General features: G+C 53.6%; 1 protein-coding gene across 4 annotated transcripts in view; it reads left to right on the forward strand.

Moving 5' to 3' along the window:
• Positions 1-4,764: 4,764 nt before the first annotated feature.
• RNF213 (ring finger protein 213) overlaps positions 4,765-18,467 on the forward strand; it is a 131,509-nt gene continuing 117,806 nt past the window's right edge. Inside the window, exons 1-3 of one of the 4 annotated variants that reach the window (XM_073005470.1) lie at positions 4,765-4,877; positions 8,219-8,361; positions 12,816-12,979. In XM_073005470.1, the coding sequence (XP_072861571.1) occupies positions 8,265-8,361; positions 12,816-12,979 (261 nt within the window). In that variant the 5' untranslated portion in view covers positions 4,765-4,877; positions 8,219-8,264. Of the gene's footprint in view, positions 4,878-5,235; positions 5,390-5,970; positions 5,991-8,218; positions 8,362-12,815; positions 12,980-18,467 lie in introns of those variants that run through there. The other 3 variants (XM_073005469.1, XM_073005473.1, XM_073005472.1) reach the window with 3 other exon arrangements.

The raw sequence follows: 18,467 nt of genomic DNA on the forward strand, positions 1-18,467 counted from the left end.
GCATGATCTCGGTTCACTGCAAGCTCTACCTCCCGGGTCCTGGTTCATGCAATTCTGCCTCAGCCTCCCGAGTAGCTCGGACTACAGGCACACACCACCATGCCCAGCTAATTTTTTTGTATTTTTACTAGAGATGGGGTTTCACCATGTTGGCCAGGCTGGTCTTGAACTCCTGACCTTGTGATCTGTCTGCTTTGGCCTCCCAAAGTGCTGGGATTACAGGCGTGAGCCACTAAACCTGGCCAGAGGCTCTTTCTTTTTTTCTTTTTTTGAGACAGAGTCTTTCTCTGTTGCCCAGGCTGGAGTGTAGTGGCACAATCTCGGCTCACTGCAACCTCTGCCACCCGGGTTCACGCCATTCTTCTGCCTCAGCCTCCCCAGTAGCTGGGACTACAGGCGCCCTCCACCATGCCCGGCTAATTTTTTGTATTTTTTTTTTTTTTTTTTAGTAGAGATGGGGTTTCACCATATTAGCCAGGATGGTCTCGATCTCCTGACCTCGTGATCTGCCCCCCTTGGCCTCCCAAAGTGCTGGGATTACAGGCGTGAGCCACCATGCCCAGCCAGAGGCTCTTCTTGTAGCCTGGGAAGCATGGCCAGCACTTTGAGGAAGGGACGAGTAAGACAGGAATTTACTCTGAAAGGGTTGGCCAAGTATACGTGCTCAGTAGGTTACAGGAGGGGCTATGAGTAGTCATGAAGGAGTCGCATATGCATGGGCATTAGGCTTACATGTGTGGAAAATACAGCAACATATGACCCATGTTCACTTTGGGAAAAAGACTTCACATTTAAATGCATTATAATCAGGCCCTATACATAAAAAGGTGACATGTAGGGTACAAGTCCCCGACGTGCACATCCTCAGGAGGCCAGTCAGAACCACAGAAACAAGACCAGGTGCCGGGTGGGTACCGTTAGTGTTGGCATCCTCAGTCTTTGATAGGACCTAGTTTTCCCGTGTGGAAGTCCGTGTGGAGACCACCAAACAGGCTTTGTGTGACAACAAGGCTGTTTATTTCACCAGGGTGCAGGCGGGCTGAGTCCAAAAAGAGAGTCAGCGAAGGGAGACAGGGGTGGGGCCGTTTTACAGGATTTGGATAGGTAGTGGAAAATTACAGTCAAAAGGGGTTGCGCTCTGGCTGGCAGGGTTGGGGGTCACAAGGTACTCAGTGGGGGAGCTTTTGAGCCAGGATGAGCCAGGAGAAGGAATTTCACAAGGCAATGTCATCAGTTAAGGCAGGAACTGGCCATTTTCACTTCTTTTGTGATTCTTCATTTGCTTCAGGCCATCTGGGATGAATACGTGCAGGCTTGGGCTCAGAGGCCTGACACTGGTGATGATTAGTAAGAGGGCTGGGGCTGGGAAGCAGGTGGGACAGGGCCAGCCTCTGTCCTGCTGTGGCTGGGACTTAAAAATTTTGTTGTTGGCTGGGCGCGGTGGCTCATGCCAGTAATCCCAGCACTTTGGGAGGCCGAGGCGGGCGGATCACGAGGTCAGGAGATCGAGACCATCCTGGCTAACATGGTGAAACCCTGTCTCTAGTAAAAAATACAAAAAAATTAGCCGGGCGTGGTGGCAGGTGCCTGTAATCCCAGCTACTCGGGAGGCTGAGGTAGGATAATGGCGTGAACCCTGAAGGTGGAGCTTGCAGTGAGCCGATATCGCGCCTCTGCACTCCAGCCTGGGCGACAGAGCGAGACTCCATCTCAAAAAAAAAAAAAAAAAAAAAAAAAAAAAATTGTTGTTGTTTTATAGCCAAAAGAGGGTCTGTTAATCTCTGTCAAAGAGGTTCAGGACTTTTAATTCAGCCGCACCAGTGATCACCAGGAGTGAGGCCTGGGACGGATACTCCCTTATAGCCTCAGCAGGACCCAGTGCTGCCAACGCCCTGATCTTGGGCTTCTGGCCTCCAGAGCTGTGAGATGGTACATTTCTGCTGTTTGAAGACTAAATTCTGATTTTTTTTATCTTGCCCAAATTCCTATCTAAGGCATCAGGAGTCATGCCTTACAAAACAAACATTCTCAGATGGATTTCATTTAATCCTATATTTCGTATGAACCCCAAATACCTGAGACAAGTCTCAGTTAATTTAGAAAGTTTATTTGGCCAAGGTTGAGGACACCTGCCCGTGACACAGCCCCAAGAGGTCCTGCCAACATGTGTCCAAGGTGGTCAGGGCACAGCTTGGTTTTATACATTTTAGGGAGACATGAGACCTCAATCTATGTAAGATGCACACTGGAAAGGCCGAACAACTTTGGAAAGTCTTCCAGGTCACAAGTGAGAGACAAACGGGAGCATTCTTTCGAGTTTCTGACTAGCCTCTCCAAAGGAGGCAGCCTCGGGACTTACGTTCCAATCTGACTCTGGCATAACATTACGTGACAAAGAAGAAAATCAAAATGTTTTACCCCGAAACATGTTTCTTTACCATATTTTGAAATGGCCCTGCAAAGCTGTCCTTTGTGGGGGAAAATTTGCATCTGTAAAGAATCTCTGTGAACATTGCTACATCTTTTTCGTCCAGGCCCTCTGAATCCTGAAGAGATTAACTGAGACTCTCGCACCTTTTAAAGGTTTCAATAGGAAACATTACATTTGTCATCTATTTGTCTCTAAACGCTGGCACTATGAGACTTCAAAAAAACTTTGGTCTCCACAGTGTTTTATCTTAACCTGAACATTTCCTTGCTATTAATCCCGGGTCTTTAGATAAACTCAACCAATTGTAAACCAGAAAATGTTTCAATTTACCTACAGCCTGGAAGTCTCCTGCCCCTACCACTTCAAATTTTCCTGCCTTTCTGGACCAAATCAGTGTATTTCTCAAATGCATTTGATCGATGTCTCATGCTTCCCTAAAATGTACACACCAAGCTGCACCTAACCACCTTGGGCACATGTTGTCAGGACTGCCTGAGGGCTGTGCCACAGGCTATGGGTCAGGCCTCCGAGCCCAGGCTAAGCCATCTTATCCCCTGTGACCTTCACGTATACATCCAGATGGCCTGAAGTAACTGAAGAATCACCAAAGAAGTGAAAATGGCCTGTTCCTGCCTTAACTGATGACATTACCTTGTGAAATTCCTTCTCCTGGCTCATCCTGGCTCACTGAGCACCTTGTGACCCCGCCCCTGCCCGCCAGAGAACACCCCCTTTGACCATAATTTTCAACTACCTACCCAAATCCGGTAAAACGGCCCCACCCCTATCTCCCTTCACTGACTGTCTTTTCAGACTCCTGCTGGCTGCACCCAGGTAATTAAAAAGCTTTATTGCTCACACAAAGTCTGTTTGATGGTCTCTTCACACGGACGTAAGTGAAACCATGGCCACTCATATTTGGCTCAGAATAAATCTCTTCAAATATTTTACAGAGTTGGACTCTTTTCATCCACATGTTTAACCCCTCTGGTCTGGGGTCCTATGTCTCAACAGCCTGGCAAACATACACAGCACATGAAGTGTGAGAAGCGTGTGTGCCATTTCTAAGCCCAGCCAATAACAACCTCCCCCTCCAGGCTCCTTCCCGCTTTCTGCTGCCCGGGATGGAGGTGATTCTTTGGGTGCCCTCCAAAGCCATGGGGTGAAAATGGTAGAGCGGAGGAGGGCACCCTGCTGAGCAGCACTCCAGCCCAGAACTGTTACATGAGTAAGAGGCAAAGCTCCAAGGGCTTACCTGTACCTGCTGCAGCAGCTGGTAGAGACAGACTGTGATCACGGAGACAGCACTGTCCCACAGAAAAATCATGCAAGCCACCAATGTGAGCCATGCAAGTCATTTAAACATTTCGACTAGTCATATTGAAAAAGTCAAAAGAAACAGTTGAAATGAACTATTTAGAGACAAAGTCTCATTCTTTCGCCCAGGCTGGAGTGCAGTGGTGCAGGTCAGGATTGGTGGGAGGAAAACGCAGGTTTTAATCGGAGACCCAGTAAAGTGAGAAGATGCCCAACTAGCGTTCTAAAGTGTCACCTTGGCTGGGTGCGGTGGCTCATGCCTGTAATTCCAGCACTTTGGGAGGCCAAGGCAGGTGGATCACCTGAGGTCAGGAGTCTGAGACCAGCCTGGCCAACATGGAGAAACCCCGTCTCTACTAAAATTACAAAAATGAGCCAGGCGTGGTGGCGGGTGCTTGTAATCCCAGCTACTGGAGGCTGAGGCATGAGAATCACTTGAACTGGGAGGTGGAGGTTGCAGTGAGCCAAGATCGCACCACTGCACTCTAGCCTGGAGTATAGAGCGAGACAATATCTCCAAAAAACAAACAAACAAACAAATAAAAAATGCCATCTTAAAATTAAAAATTTACCCTCAGGTTTTTGTGTGTGTTCATTTTTGAGGCAAGATCTCACTTTGTCGTCCAGGCTGGAGTGCGGTGGTATGATCACGGCTCACTGCAGCCTGGAGCTCAAACGATCCTCTTGCCTCAGCCTCTACAGGTGCACCACCACGGCCAGCTAATTTTTTTAAATGATTTTTTGTAGAGATGGGGTCTCTCTATGTTGCCCAGGCTGCCATCGGGTTCTTCTAGGGAAACTTGCCATGGGCGCCGTGGGGAGTGGGGTAGGGGCAGGGTCTGTGTGTCTTGTTCCCGTGGCTGTCGTGGGCAATTGTCGGTTAGGAGGGGTGGCTGGCGAGGATGTTGGACTAATTGTTGGCAACCCCCCCTAAGCAGGAGGATTCAGCTGGGGCTCCGCGCCGGAAATTGTTTCAGGATGAGGATCCCCTCTGGAATGCGCAGAGAGGTGCAGTGTCCAGAGAGGGACGGGATGAAGGGGTGAGAGGGGAAGGAAGAAAAAGAAAGTGGGCGATTTTAAAACGGAGGTCCCTGGTTACACCGTGAGCCTCACAGATGGGGAAACTGAGGTACGGGGGATGGCGCGGGCCGGTGTGGCCCCTCCGTCATCAGTGACAGAGCGCTCTGCGCGGGGTCGCGGAGGTCCCTTAATCCGCAAAGGCCCCCACGCGGCGCGCTGACGACCTCCCCTGCACCCGCCGGGCGCCCTGTGGGCGGCTTCCAGGCTGGCCGCCCGCTCTGCCGGGCCGCGGACACTGTCCGAGGTGCTGGGCGCCGGGGCCGGGGGCGCACCTGTCCGGCCCCACTCCACTGCTCAGGCCCGCCCGGGGTCTGGGCTTCCGGGAGACCCGCATGCGCCCCACGCCTGGCGGGAACCGAGGCCCCTCCCGCTCCTGTCCCCGGCGCGCAGCGGCCCAAGGCGCCTCCCGGGGGCTGGGGGCGCGGAGTCACTGGGAGGCGCCACCGGCGGGGAATTCCGCACACGCCTGCGCGGGTCCAGCGGCGGCGGGCAGGGCGGGCCCAGGGCCCCGTGACCCGAGGGGCGACAGCGCGCGGCAGGCGGCGAGCTCGGGGGCCGCAGGTGCGAGCGGACGCGGAGAGTCTCCCGGGGCGGGGAGCGGGCTAGGGTGCAGTGGGCCCCGCGGGTGGGCGGGCTGACCCGGTCCCGGGGAGCGGCGCCTGCGTCCGGATGCCCCTCCCGGCCGCCTCTTCCTGCCGGCTCCAAGTTTCGGTTTCGCCGCCGGGGTGCCTGGTCCAGCCCCGCCGCGGCGCCCACCGACCCTGTTTCCCGGCTGCGGGAGGGGCCGGGGTGGGGGCAGCGGGCACCCATGGGACCCCGGCGACATCCCCGGAGCGCAGAGCGCCCCCGACCCGCCCATCCCGGGGCACGGAGGAGCCTTTGCGCCCCGGCAGTGCTGCCCCCGGGAAGTGGCCGGGGCATGGGCGGGTAGTGGACGGGGACAGCCGGACCGGGGCCTGCAGCTTCGCCCGGGAATCCTGCGCCTGCACGAATTGCAACAACGGAAAAGTGAAGTTGCAAAAACAGATTCCTAACTTTTACGAGGGAGGCATCGCCCCTTCCGGACCGCACCGCGCAGTGTCCTCCCGACTTGGCGAAGTCGCCCGAGCGCAGGGTTCAAGGCCGGGGTGGGCACCCCTCCCTGATGGCTGCCTGCAAGCCGGTGGGCCGGGTCCTGGGGGAGTCTAGGCCGGAAGGGGAAGGAGCTGTGCAAACATGGTGGTGACCTTTCCCTGCCCCCACTTTGTTGACTTTGGTTGTGGTTGGGGGGATGGGCTTTGATTTGGGTGGCAGTGTCTGTGCTTGGGGAAAAATGGCAGTGAAAAGACAGGAAGCGTATTGAATGCAGCAGTGTTGGGTGCCTGGGGCGCTCTCTTGTGTCTTTCGGCCCCTAGGGCAGATGGAACAATTAGATGCTTTAGGGGGCTGGGCGCGGTGGCTCGTGCTTGTAATACCAAAACTTTGGGAAGCCAAGGCGGACGGATCACCTGAGGTCAGGAGTTCCAGACCAGCCTGGCCAACCTGAAACCCCTTCTCCACTGAAAACACAAAAAATTAGCCAGGTGTGGTGGCGCATGGCTGTAATTCCACCTACTGGGGAGACTGAGGCGGGAGAATCGCTAGAACCTGGAGGCAGAGGTTGCAGTGATTTGAGATTGCCCACTGTACTCCAGCCTGGGTGACGAGTGAAACTGTTAAAAAAAAAAACAAAAAACAAAAAACAAAAAAGATGCTTTATGGAGGATTTTTCGAGTTTTCTGGTCTATGGTTCCCCAGTGTAGCACTGGAGAAGGAAGCACTTTGGGTGGAAAGAAAGAGGCCTGGGTGGTGGGGAGTCATCGAAGGTGTTTGAGGGAGGGAGCGCCCAGTGGTGGTTGCTTCAGGTGGAGTGTGGAGGGCCAGGGCTTGGCTGTGGCAGGGGAAGGGGAGTTTTAAACTTTCCTTCTACTCTGAAGGAGAGGTAATTTTAGTCTCTGGAATAAAAGGGCAGCAGACCTGGAGAAAAGAGATGCAAATTGTCCCATACACTTATTGGGAACCTCATCAAAGAGAAGACTGAAGACGACAGATGATTGATGTTTTATTTATGGCATTGGGACGGGAGCTTGGGGCTGGAGAGGGGAGGTGTACAGGGCTGTTTTGTGCAGATAATCACTCAAGTGATCTGGGAGCTGCTCTCAGAGGAACTGGTGAGGCCGCAGGCACTCCTCTTGTGTGTCCCTGGGACCGGTCTGAGATCCCTCTAGGCAAATAATGGGGCCTCAGAGAGAGCTTCTGCTCCAGTCTGCTGTTTCGTGATGTGGATTTCCTTTATAGCCTTTTACAAAAGGACAGCTTCCCAGAACTGCTCCTGACTATGTGGTTTCTCTGAATAGCCATCTCAAAATTGACCACAGAGTCTGTTTTGGAGTGGCATAGATTAGTCTCCCACACAGGTGAAGCCAGGGAACCAACACCCAGTGCCTCCGTCCCTCGTTCAGGCCCGGCCTGAATCAGCCCACCCTGTGATGGAGACCCAGTGGGAGGAGAGGGCAGGGCCAGGGCAGGGAGGGGGCCTGAGTATCCTCCTGCTGCTGAAGGCACCACTCAGCTGCCGCTCCGCCCACTGCCCCAGTGGAGTTCTTTGGTTCGAAGCCATCAGAAGAAGGGGGTGGGTGGGCCAGTGTGCCCTGGGGCCTCTTACTGGGGAGAGAGAGAGTCAGGTCCTCCACTATTAGGTGGCCAAGAGCCCAAATGCCATCTCCACTCTCACCCTGGATGCGAGAAGTGACCCTGGAGGCCGGGGATGCTGGCCTGAGTCTTGATCTGGACTCGCTGTGACCATCACCTTGGTTTGATGCCATCACCACAGAGGCTGTTCTAAGGGCAGGTGGTCAGTGCAGAGTGGGGAGCTTCGTGGACGGCAGCCTCCCCCCATTACTAGGAATGTGACTGCCAGCCCAGTAGCTCTGGGCTGCCTGCTTAGGCCCCATCACTTGTGGGGCAGGTGCTCTAGTCCTCTAGAGGATGAGGAGGGTGAAGCACCAGGAGGCTGAGCACCTTGCCCAGGGCAGGCCGTGGTACCCTGCCGAACAGCACGTGGCTGCCCCAGCCTGTCTGGAGCATCCCCTATCCCCACCTGGCCCAAACCCTGTCCTCAGCAGCAGGAATGGTTCTGGGCTGACTGAGTGAGGGACCAGGGCAGAGACTGCAAAAGCTTGAGAGCCAAGAGGGCAGCAGAGAGCGGGGAGGGGCTGGGCTTGGCCTCTGCTGCTGTTGGGTTTCGATTAACCAGGGGACCAGCTGGGCTGCTGTGATTTCACTTTCCCAGAAAATGAAACCGAAGCTGTGGTCACGTGACAGGAGGCTGGTATATAGCGGGCTGCCAGCAACTCCTGCTCTTGCTTCTAGATCTGCAGGGCACCAGCGCTGGTTTTGAGTCGTCCCAGCAGGACGCATGGAGTGTCCTTCGTGCCATCATGTCTCCAAGGAGGAAGCCCCCAGGTTCTGCAGCCAGTGCGGAGAGAGGCTGCCTCCTGCAGCCCCCATAGCAGGTGAGGTCCCGGGGTGCTGGTGGAGGCTGGGGCAGTGGGGACCCCTGGAGATGTCTCACCTCCCTTCCAGGAAATGAAAACCCTGGGCAGCAGGCAGCCCAGGTGGGGCCGAGATCCTCTGTGGCTACAGAACTCTCAAGAAGTTTTGTCGGTGTCTTTGCTAGGGGTTCCTGGTGCTTTTGAAAAGTTTCAGTTTCATTTCCTGGAGAGCTCCCGGTTCTTCCTCCCCCCGGGAACGAGAGGTGTCGGGCTGAGCTGAAGGCTTGGTAGAGGGTTTCAGAGGATGCTGCAGGGAAGCAGAGTTCGAGGCTTTGCAGGGGTTGAGACCTCTGCCTGGGTTCATTTTTGAAGGGCCGTGAGGGGGCCCCAGGACCTGCCCAGGTACCTCCCTGACTCGGGAGGCCGGTGGAGAGGCAGGAGCAGGGCAGTGTCAGGCGGGCCTTGCCTGCTGACCGTCTTGAGTCCATCCTCAATTTTGTTGGCTTCTGGGGCCTCAGACTGGTTCCCCTCCTTAAGGCTTTAAATACCAACCCTATAACTGGCAGCCCCAGACATTCAGCCTTTCTGTGTCCAAAGCCCAGCCCTACCTCCAATGATGAGGGCACCTCCGTATTCCACCTGTCGGACCCACCACCCTTGGGCCTTCTGTCAGACCCACCACCCTTGGGCCCTCTCCTTCCTCCATGCCCCACATGCAGAGGGCCCTGCTGGTCTCCCTGCCTCCACGCTGCCTTCCTGCTTATGCTCAGCACAGCAGACAGTCAAACCACAGACCCCTTCCAAGATTCGCCTCCACCACCACTGTAACTCAGGAGCAGCAGGAGCCCTGATGGTGGCCACAAGGTCCTACATAGACGGCTGCCCACACCATTCCTCTTGGCTCCCTCTCCTGCCCCCAGAGCCCACCGCCTCCTGGATACACTAGGTGTGCTTCTACCGTAAGACCTTTGCACCACCCTTCCCCTCTTTCAGTCTTTGCCCAGCTGCTTGCCACGGGGTCTCTCCGATGTTGTCCTTCAAGTTTAGGGGTCAGGGTGTGAACCCCAGTCCTTCCGCCTTTTTTTGTTTTTAGAGGGAGTTTTTTTGCTCTTGTTGCTCTGGCTGGAGTGCAGTGGCATGATCTTGGCTCACTGCAACCTCTGCCTCCCAGGTTCTAGTGATTCTTCTGCCTCAGCCTCCCAAGTAGCTGGAACTACAGGCACCCACCACCACACCTGGCTAATTTTTGTATTTTTAGTAGAGACGGGGTTTCACCGTGTTGGCCAGGCTGGTCTCGAACTCTTGACCTCACGTGATCCACCTGCCTCGGTCTTGCAAAGTGCTGGGATTACAGGTGTGAGCCACCGTGCGGCCTAAGGGCTCCACTTCTATTAATAATAGTGCTGCGAGCACTGGTAGTTCGCAGCATGAACTGTTTCTAGAGGCATGCAAAGCAAATGCACTTGAGACTCCTAACTCACCACTCGTAAGAGGCCAGGAATTTGGTGACTCTCTACATGATGCTTTTGAACATTTATCAAAAACCAAGAAATGCAATGATGCTGGCTGGTTGCCCCCAGCATCGCTGAGAAAGTGGTGAAAAGGATGAACTCAGGGATTCGATGTCTGGGCTGCAGCTCTGCATAAATGATCTGAGAGTTTGTTAGCGTGCCCTGGGTCAGAATCTTCTCTCCTGTAGGGTTGAAATTGTAGAAAATTGAGCACCAGCTCTCATGCGATTAACTGAGTTACAACGAAAGCTGAGCTCTCAGCCATGCAGGGTGTCTACTGTTAAAGCGGGGGCACTTAAGCCAGATGCTGCAGTTCACAACTATAACCGCAGCATTTTTACAGGCCGAGGTGGAAGGATCACTTGATAACCGCAGCATTTTTACAGGCCGAGGTGGAAGGATCACTTGAGCCTGGGAGTTTGAGACCAGCCTGGGCAATGTAGAAAGACTCTATCTCTGTATAAAAAGAAAAAAAAAGTGAGGACATTGGGTGGCAAAGGATGGGATCCTTGAAGTTGGGATGGGGACGTGGGAAGCCCCTGGCCAGGCTGGAGACATTGAGTTCCAAATGATATAAAGTTGGATCAGGCTGAGTTTGTTAGTGTGGGCCCACTGGCAGAGATTATGCATTTCATGTTGCAGCTGGTAGAGTTAGGAAGGGCTCTGAGTCTTTGTTTGGTTGCTGAAACATGGATCAAAAGGTAGATCAAAAGGTGGCCCACCTTGCTAGGCATCATGGCTCACGCCGGTAATCCCAGTACTTTGGGACGCCGAGGTGAGTAGATAGCTTGAGACCCGGAGTTTGAGACCAGCCTAGGCAACATGGTGAAGCCCCATCTCAAAAAAAAAAAAAAAAAATACAAGAATTAGCCGGAGCAGGAGGATCACTTGAGCCTGGGAAGTCGAGGCTGCAGTAAGCCACGATTGTCCCACTACACTCCAGCCTGGGTGACAGAGTGAGACCCTGTCTCAAAAGAAAAGAAAAGAAAAAAACAGCCTTACAGTGGCTTCTAAGTGAAAAGAAGAGTCTCACGCCTCTCACTTTATTTTTTTAAATTGTATTTCATTGTTTTGAGACAGAGTCTTGCTCTGTCACCCAGGCTGGAGTGCAGTGGTGCCATTTCAGCTCACTGCAACCTCCATCTCCCAGGTTCAAGCGATGTTCCTGCCTCAACCTCCAAAGTAGCTGGGATTACAGGCGTGAAGCACCACCCTCAGCTATTTTTTATATTTTTAGTAGAGACGGCATTTCACCATGTTGGCCAGGTTGGTCTCAAACTCCTGACCTCAAGTGATCCGCCCACCTTGGCCTCTCAAAGTGCTAGGATTACAGGTGTGAGCCACCCACACCGCACCTGGCCTCATGCCTCTCACTTTAAATCAAGAGTTAGACATGATTAAACTTCTTGAGGAAGGCATGTTGAAAGCCGAGATAGGCTGATAGCTAGGCCTCTTGCACCAAATGGTTAGCCAAGCTGTAAATGCAAAGGAAACGTTTTTGAAAGAAATTAAAAGTGCCTCCAGCACTTTGGGAGGCTGAGGTGGGTGGATCACCTGAGGTTAGGAGTTCGAGACCAGCCTGGCCAACGTGGTGAAACCCTGTCTCTACTAAAAATGCAAAAATTAGCTGGGCGTGGTGGCTCATGCCCGTAATCCCAGCTTCTTGGGAGCCTGAGGCACAAGAATTGCTTGAACCCAGGAGACGGAGGTTGCGGTGAGCTGAGATCACACCATTGCACTCCAGCCTGGGTGACGGGTGAGACTCCATCTCAAAAAAAAAAAAAAAAAAAAAAAAAGAGAAAAACCATCCTGGCCAATATGGTGAAAACCCATGTCTACTAAAAATACAAAACTTAGCTAGGTGTGGTGGCGTGTACCTGTAATCCCAGCTACTCGGGAGGCTGAGGCAGGAGAATCACTTGAACCCAGGAGGCAGAGGTTGCAGTGAGCTGAGATTGCGCCACTGCACTCCAGCCTGGGTGACAGAGCAAGACTCTGTCTCAAAAAAAAATAATAAAATTAAATTAAAAAAGAAAAAAGAGGTTTATTTAGCTCACAGTTCTGCAGACTGAGAAGTTCAGGACCTGGCCCTGGCTTCTGGTGAGGGCTTTTGTGCCGTGTCACAACATGGCAGAGTAGGCCGACGGGGATGCTGACGAAGCCTGATGGGGCGTCTTGGCTTCGTAACAACCCACTCTGGCAGGTGCTAATCCATTCCCAAGGGGAGTAAACCAGTCTCTCGAGAGAGTGAGAACCCATGACCACAAACGGCATCAAGCCATTCGTGAGGGATTCGCCCTCATGACCCGCAGACCTCCCCCGGCCCTGCCTCCCAGCACTGGCACACTGGGGATCAGATGTCAACATGAGTTTTGGTGGGGATGGACAAGGCACGTCTACACCACAGCGAAGGCTAGAGTGAGTGCGGGGCCGGCGGAGTGGGTGCTCCCTGCTGTCTGCGTGGCAGCTGTGCATGGGTGAGAATCTGGAGGCAGAGCAGCTGGGCAGGCAGATGCCTTAGTGCCAGGACAAGGGAAGCAGTGGGAGACCGCTGGGCCACCGCTGGGAGAGTGCCCACCCTGGGGAAGACAGGAGGAATGTCTACAGTAGGGGAGGAAAGCATAACAGGCTCTGTTTTAGAGGTGCCCGAGGTGTGCTGACATCCTAGTACAGAGTCAGGTGAATCCACTGATCTGGACATTGGGAGGGAGGGGCTGGATGCTAGGACAGTGTGGTCTTTCTGTCTGATTCACCCCTTGTTGTGCTGAGACTGGGGTCCCTGGTTTCCTCCTCCCCACCTGGAGCAGAACCCCTACCCTGCTCACATCAGCAGGTCCAGTGCAGGACCTTGGAGGGAGAGCAGGGTGAATCTCTCTACACTTGCGGGAAGGATGCCAGTTTTTCCTTCCTAATATTCACTTGCTTCTCTCTGAGGTTTGACCCTTCCTTCGTCTGCCCTTACAGATTCTGAGAACAATAACTCCACAATGGCATCAGCCCCGGAGGGCGAAATGGAGTGTGGGCAGGAGCTGGAGGAGGAAGGGGGCCCGTGCTTGTCCTCGGGCTCAGACAGTTGGCAAGAAAACCCCGACGAGCCCGGTTCCGATGCCTCCTGGACCGTCCAAGAAGTGAGTGCACCGCCCCTGGCTCCCCCCTGCTCACTCTGCCCAGGATAATCTCACTGCACAGCTGCCCAGCTGGCCCCCGAAAATGCCACCACAGCCCAGCCCATTGAACCTGCCCACAGGGCAGCAGCAGAGCCGCCCCTTCTGCACCTGATTTGTCTCTGGCTGGAGTCTATGGGTTCCAGACCCCTTGGGGCCTCCACCTTCTTTTTCTTTTCTTTTTTTTTTTTTTTTTTTTTGAGACAGAGTTACACTCTTGTCACCCAGGCTGGAGTTCAGTGGTGCGATCTCAGCTCACTGCAGCCTCTACCTCTGGGGTTCAAGCGATTCTCCTGCCTCAGCCTCCCAAGTAGCTGGGACTACAGGCATGCACCACCATGCCCAGCTAATTTTTTGTACTTAGTAGAGACAGGGTTTCACCATGTTGGTGAGGCTGGTCTCAAACTCCTGACCTCAGGTGATCCACCCACCTCAGCCTCCCAAAGTGCTGGGATTACAGGCATGAGCCACTGTGCCCGGCCTCCACCTTCTTTCTCTTTCTACCAGACCCAATACGCATGTGTCTCCCAGAAGCTGTGACTGGGAGTGGGGCCTGAGCTTCTGCTGTGTGTATCTGTGTCCCAAGCTTCTGTGGGTCTCTTTGCATTGAGGGTGCAAGCTCAGAGGTGCCTTGCAGCTTCAGGGCAGGGACTGAGCATTGCTGGGTGCATGTCTTGGGCTTCTGTAGGCCTCTGCATTGAGGACACATGCCCAGAGGGGCTTTGAAGCTTTGGGTGTGGGGCGGGTGCTCTGGAAATGTGCTGGGTGGCAGGTTGCCTTTCTTGGAAGGGTGTGGCTGAGCCATCATTCGGCTCCCTATGGCCTCCAACAACCCCTTAGGCGTGTTAGACACCAAGAGAATGCGTCCTTGGTAAGATCCCCAGTTGGAGCCGCTAGGGGAGGCTTTCTTTTTTTTTTTTTTTTTGAGACGGAGTCTTGCTCTGTCGCCCAAGCTGGAGTGCAGTGGCTGGATCTCAGCTCACTGCAAGCTCTGCCTCCCGGGTTTACGCCATTCTCCTGCCTCAGCCTCCCGAGTAGCTGGGACTACAGGCACCAGCCACCTCGCCCGGCTAGCTTTTTTTGTATTTTTTAGTAGAGACGGGGTTTCACCATGTTAGCCAGGATGGTCTCGAACTCCTGACCTCGTGATCCGCCCGTCTCGGCCTCCCAAAGTGCTGGGATTACAGGCTTGAGCCACCGCGCCCGGCCTTAGGGGAGGCTTTCGAGGGGAGCGTCCTGGTTATGTTCAAGGAGAATGGTTGGAAGAGAACCTTTCTCCTGGGCTCTAGCGCAGCCTGGGAAGACCCAGAGGGCAGTGTCAGCTCCCAGGTTTCTTGCTGGGCACGGAGAAGGGAAGCTAAGCTGTCTTTCTGTGTCGGCGCTGGGGTTGGCTTTCTGTCTGTTGTTCCTTGTAGGTGGCACTCCATGATTGGGCTGTGGTGGGAAGTGATGCAGCTGCAGTGCTGTGGTCTGTGGGGTGTGAGTGGGGTGAGTGTTGGGGGGGTGTGAGTGGAATGTGTGTGTTGGGGGTGTGTGAGCGGTGTGAGTGGAATGTGTGTGTGTTGGGGGTGTGTATGTGTTGGGGGTGAGTGATGTGAGTGGGGTGTGTGTGTTGGGGTGTGTGAGTGGGGTGTGTGTATGTTGGTGTGTGTGTTGGGGTGTGTGTTGGAGTATGTGAGTTGGGTGTGTGAGTGGGATGTGTGTGTGTGTTGGGGTGTGTGTGTTGGGAGTGTGTGAGTGGGATGAGTGGGATGTGTGTGTGTTGGGGTGTGTGAGTGGGCTGTGTGTGTCTTGGGGGCTGTGTGTATGTTGGGGTATGTGTGTTGGGGTATGTGAGTGGGGTGTGTGTGTGTTGGGGTGTGTGTGAGTGGGGTGTGTGTGTGTTGGGGGTGTGTGTTGGGGTGTGTGTGTTGGGGGTGTGTGTTGGGGGTGTGTGTTGGGGTGCGTGTGAGTGGGGTGTGTGTGAGTGGGGTGTGTGTGTGTTGGGGTGCGTGTGAGTGGGGTGTGTGTGTGTTGGGGTGCGTGTGAGTGGGGTGTGTGTGTGTTGGGGGTGTGTGTGAGTGGGGTGTGTGTGTTGGGGTGCGTGTGAGTGGGGTGTGTGTGAGTGGGGTGTGTGTGTGTTGGGGTGCGTGTGAGTGGGGTGTGTGTGAGTGGGGTGAGTGGGATATGTGTGTGTTGGGGTGTGTGTGAGTGGGGTGTGTGTGAGTGGGGTGAGTGGGATATGTGTGTGTTGGGGTGTGTGTGAGTGGGGTGTGTGTGTGTTGGGGTGTGTGTGAGTGGGGTGTGTGTTGGGGTGTGTGTGAGTGGGGTGTGTGTGTGTTGGGGGTGTGTGTTGGGGTGTGTGTGAGTGGGGTGTGTGTGAGTGGGGTGTGTGTGTGTTGGGGGTGTGTGTTGGGGTGTGTGTGAGTGGGGTGTGTGAGTGGGGTGTGTGTGTGTTGGGGGTGTGTGTTGGGGTGCGTGTGAGTGGGGTGTGTGTGAGTGGGGTGTGTGTGAGTGGGGTGTGTGTGTGTTGGGGGTGTGTGTTGGGGTATGTGTGAGTGGGGTGAGTGGGATGTGTGTGTGTTGGGGTGTGTGTGAGTGCGGTGTGTGTGTGTTGGGGGTGTGTGTATGTTGGGGTGTGTGTATGTTGGGGGTGTGTGTTGGGGTGTGTGTGAATGGGGTGAGTGGGATATGTGTGTGTTGGGGTGTGTGTGAGTGGGGTGAGTGGGATATGTGTGTGTGTTGGGGGTGTGTGTGAGTGGGGTGTGTGTGTGTTGGGGTGTGTGTGTTGGGGGTGTGTGTTGGGGTGTGTGTGAGTGGGGAGAGTGGGATATGTGTGTGTTGGGGTGCGTGTGGGTGCGGTGTGTGTGAGTGAGGTGTGTGTGTGTTGGGGGTGTGTGTTGGGGTGTGTGTGAGTGGGGTGTGTGAGTGTTGGGGGTGTGTGTTGGGGTGTGTGTGTGTTGGGGGTGTGTGTTGGTGTGTGTTGGGGTGTGTGTGAGTGGGGTGTGTGTGTGTTGGGGGTGTGTGTTGGGGTGTGTGTGAGTGGGGTGTGTGTGAGTGGGGTGTGTGTTGGGGTGTGTGTGAGTGGGGTGTGTTTTGGGGTGTGTGTGTGTTGGGGGTGTGTGTTGGGGTGTGTGTGAGTGGGGTGAGTGGGATATGTGTGTGTGTTGGGGTGTGTGTGAGTGGGGTGAGTGGGATATGTGTGTGTTGGGGTGCATGTGGGTGGGGTGTGTGTGCGTGGGGTGTGTGTATTTTGGGGGGTGTGTGTGTTGGGGGTGTGTGTTGGGGTGTGTGTGAGTGGGGAGAGTGGGATATGTGTGTGTTGGGGTACGTGTGGGTGGGGTGTGTGTGTGTTGGGGGTGTGTGTTGGGGTATGTGTGAATGGGGTGAGTGGGATATGTGTGTGTTGGGGTGTGTGTGAGTGGGGTGAGTGGGATATGTGTGTGTGTTGGGGTGTGTGTGAGTGCGGTGTGTGTGTGCTTGTGTCTCTCCCTTGGAGAGTAATCCCTTTCAGACTGGCCAAGGCCACCCCCAAGCCTGGACCACATGGGATGCAGAAAGTTTGGGTAACTCCTTTTTTATACCTAATTTGGAACTCCGTCGGAGTGGAGAAGTGGCAATGTGGATGGTGTTCCTTGAAAACATTGAAGACAAATGAATAAACCGTTTGCCATCTGGGGCAAACAATAAACCCGTCTAAAGAGAGAGAAAAGCTAAGAATTGAGTTACTCAGGGGAGTAAAATTTTGAAAAGTTCCTATGAATAATGAGGAATCTAGAAAGCCACACAAATGCTCAAGCAGGACAGGTGCTCAAAAAAGACCTGAGAAGACCTCAGGGCAGGCCAGAAGGAAGGCTAAGTGTGGGAGGGGTGCCCCAACTCAGGGCCAGTCTACAAAGACTGAGAGAGTATTTTTTTTTTTTTGAGACGGAGTCTTGCTCTGTCTCCCAGGCTGGAGTGCAGTGGCGGAATCTCAGCTCACTGCAAGCTCCGCCTCCCGGGTTCAAGCGATTCTCCTACCTCAGCCTCCCGAGTAGCTGGGACTACAGGCGTGAGCCACCACGCACTGCTAATTTTTTGTATTTTTAGTAGAGACGGGGTTTCACCATGTTAGCCAGGATGGTCTCGATCTCCTGACCTTGTGATCCACCCACCTCGGCCTCCCAAAGTGCTGGGATTACAGGTGTGAGCCACCGCACCTGGCCAGTTTTTTTTTTTTCCCCATGTTTTGGCTGTAGGTGTTTAAGGAAATCACTATCAAACCACTAATTGGCAACAAGCTAAAGGAACAGAGACTTTATCATTTATTTACTTTTATTCTTTGTTTTATTTATTTATTTATTTATTTATTTATTTTTGAGAAGAGTGCCTCAGCCTCCCAAAATGCTGGGATTAGAGGTGTGAGCCACCGTGCCCGGCCTATTTTTTATTTATTTTTTAATGTTTTAAAATTTTTTATTAGTGGAATCTGCTTGAATTTGTAAAATGTAGAGTTGACACTGAAGATGTGAAGAGAATGAAGACATTTACTAGGGAATCTTGAACAAGAGAAAACCAACATGAACAAGGGAACAAAAAAAGAGGCCGGGCGCAGTGGCTCACTGGGTGACTGTGAGATCCTGCCTCAAAGAGAGAGAGAGAGAGAGAGAGAGAGAAGGAAGGAAGGAAAGTAAGAAATGTTGATGAGGATGTGGAGAAATTGGAAGTATTGTACAGTGTTGGTGGGAATGTCAGATGCTGCAGCCACTAAGGAAACAGCAAGGCAGTTGATCTAAAAGTTACACATAAAATTATCCTAGGCTGGGCACGGTGGCTCATGCCTGTCATCCCAGCCCTTTGGGAGGCTGAGGTGGGTGGATCATGAGGTCAGGAGATCGAGAACATCCTGGCCAACATGGTGAAACCCCGTCTCTACTAAAAATACAAAAAAAATTTAGGTGGGCTTGGGGGCGCATGCCTGTAGTCCCAGCTACTCAGGAGGCTGAGGCAGGAGAATCGCTTGAACCTGGGAGGTGGAGGTTGCAGTGAACCGAGATCGCACCACTTCGTTCCGGCCTGTCAACAGAGCGAGACTCAGTCTCAAAAAAAAAAAAAAAAGAATACGATATGGATGTGTGCTGCAGTGTGGATGGACCTCAAAAACACGCTAAATGAAAGAAGCCAGATACAAGAGGCCATGTATGATTCCATTGATGCGAAATATCCATGATAGACTCAGCCATGGAGACAGAACACAGATTAGTGGTTGGCTGGGAGGAGTGGGGAGTCGGGAGTCATGGCTGTGGGGTTTCCTTCTGGGGTGAAGAAAATGGGAACTAGGGCCGGGGGTGGTGGCTTCTCACCTGTAATCCCAGCACTTTGGGAGGCTGAGGCACGTGGATCACTTGAGGTTAGGAGTTTGAGACCAGCCTGACCAACATGGGGAAACCCCCTCTCTACTAAAAATACAAAAATTAGCTGAGTGTGCTGGTGC

Source organism: Chlorocebus sabaeus, chromosome 16 (assembly GCF_047675955.1).
Source record: "Chlorocebus sabaeus isolate Y175 chromosome 16, mChlSab1.0.hap1, whole genome shotgun sequence".
In the NCBI taxonomy this organism is placed as follows: Eukaryota; Metazoa; Chordata; class Mammalia; order Primates; family Cercopithecidae; genus Chlorocebus; species Chlorocebus sabaeus.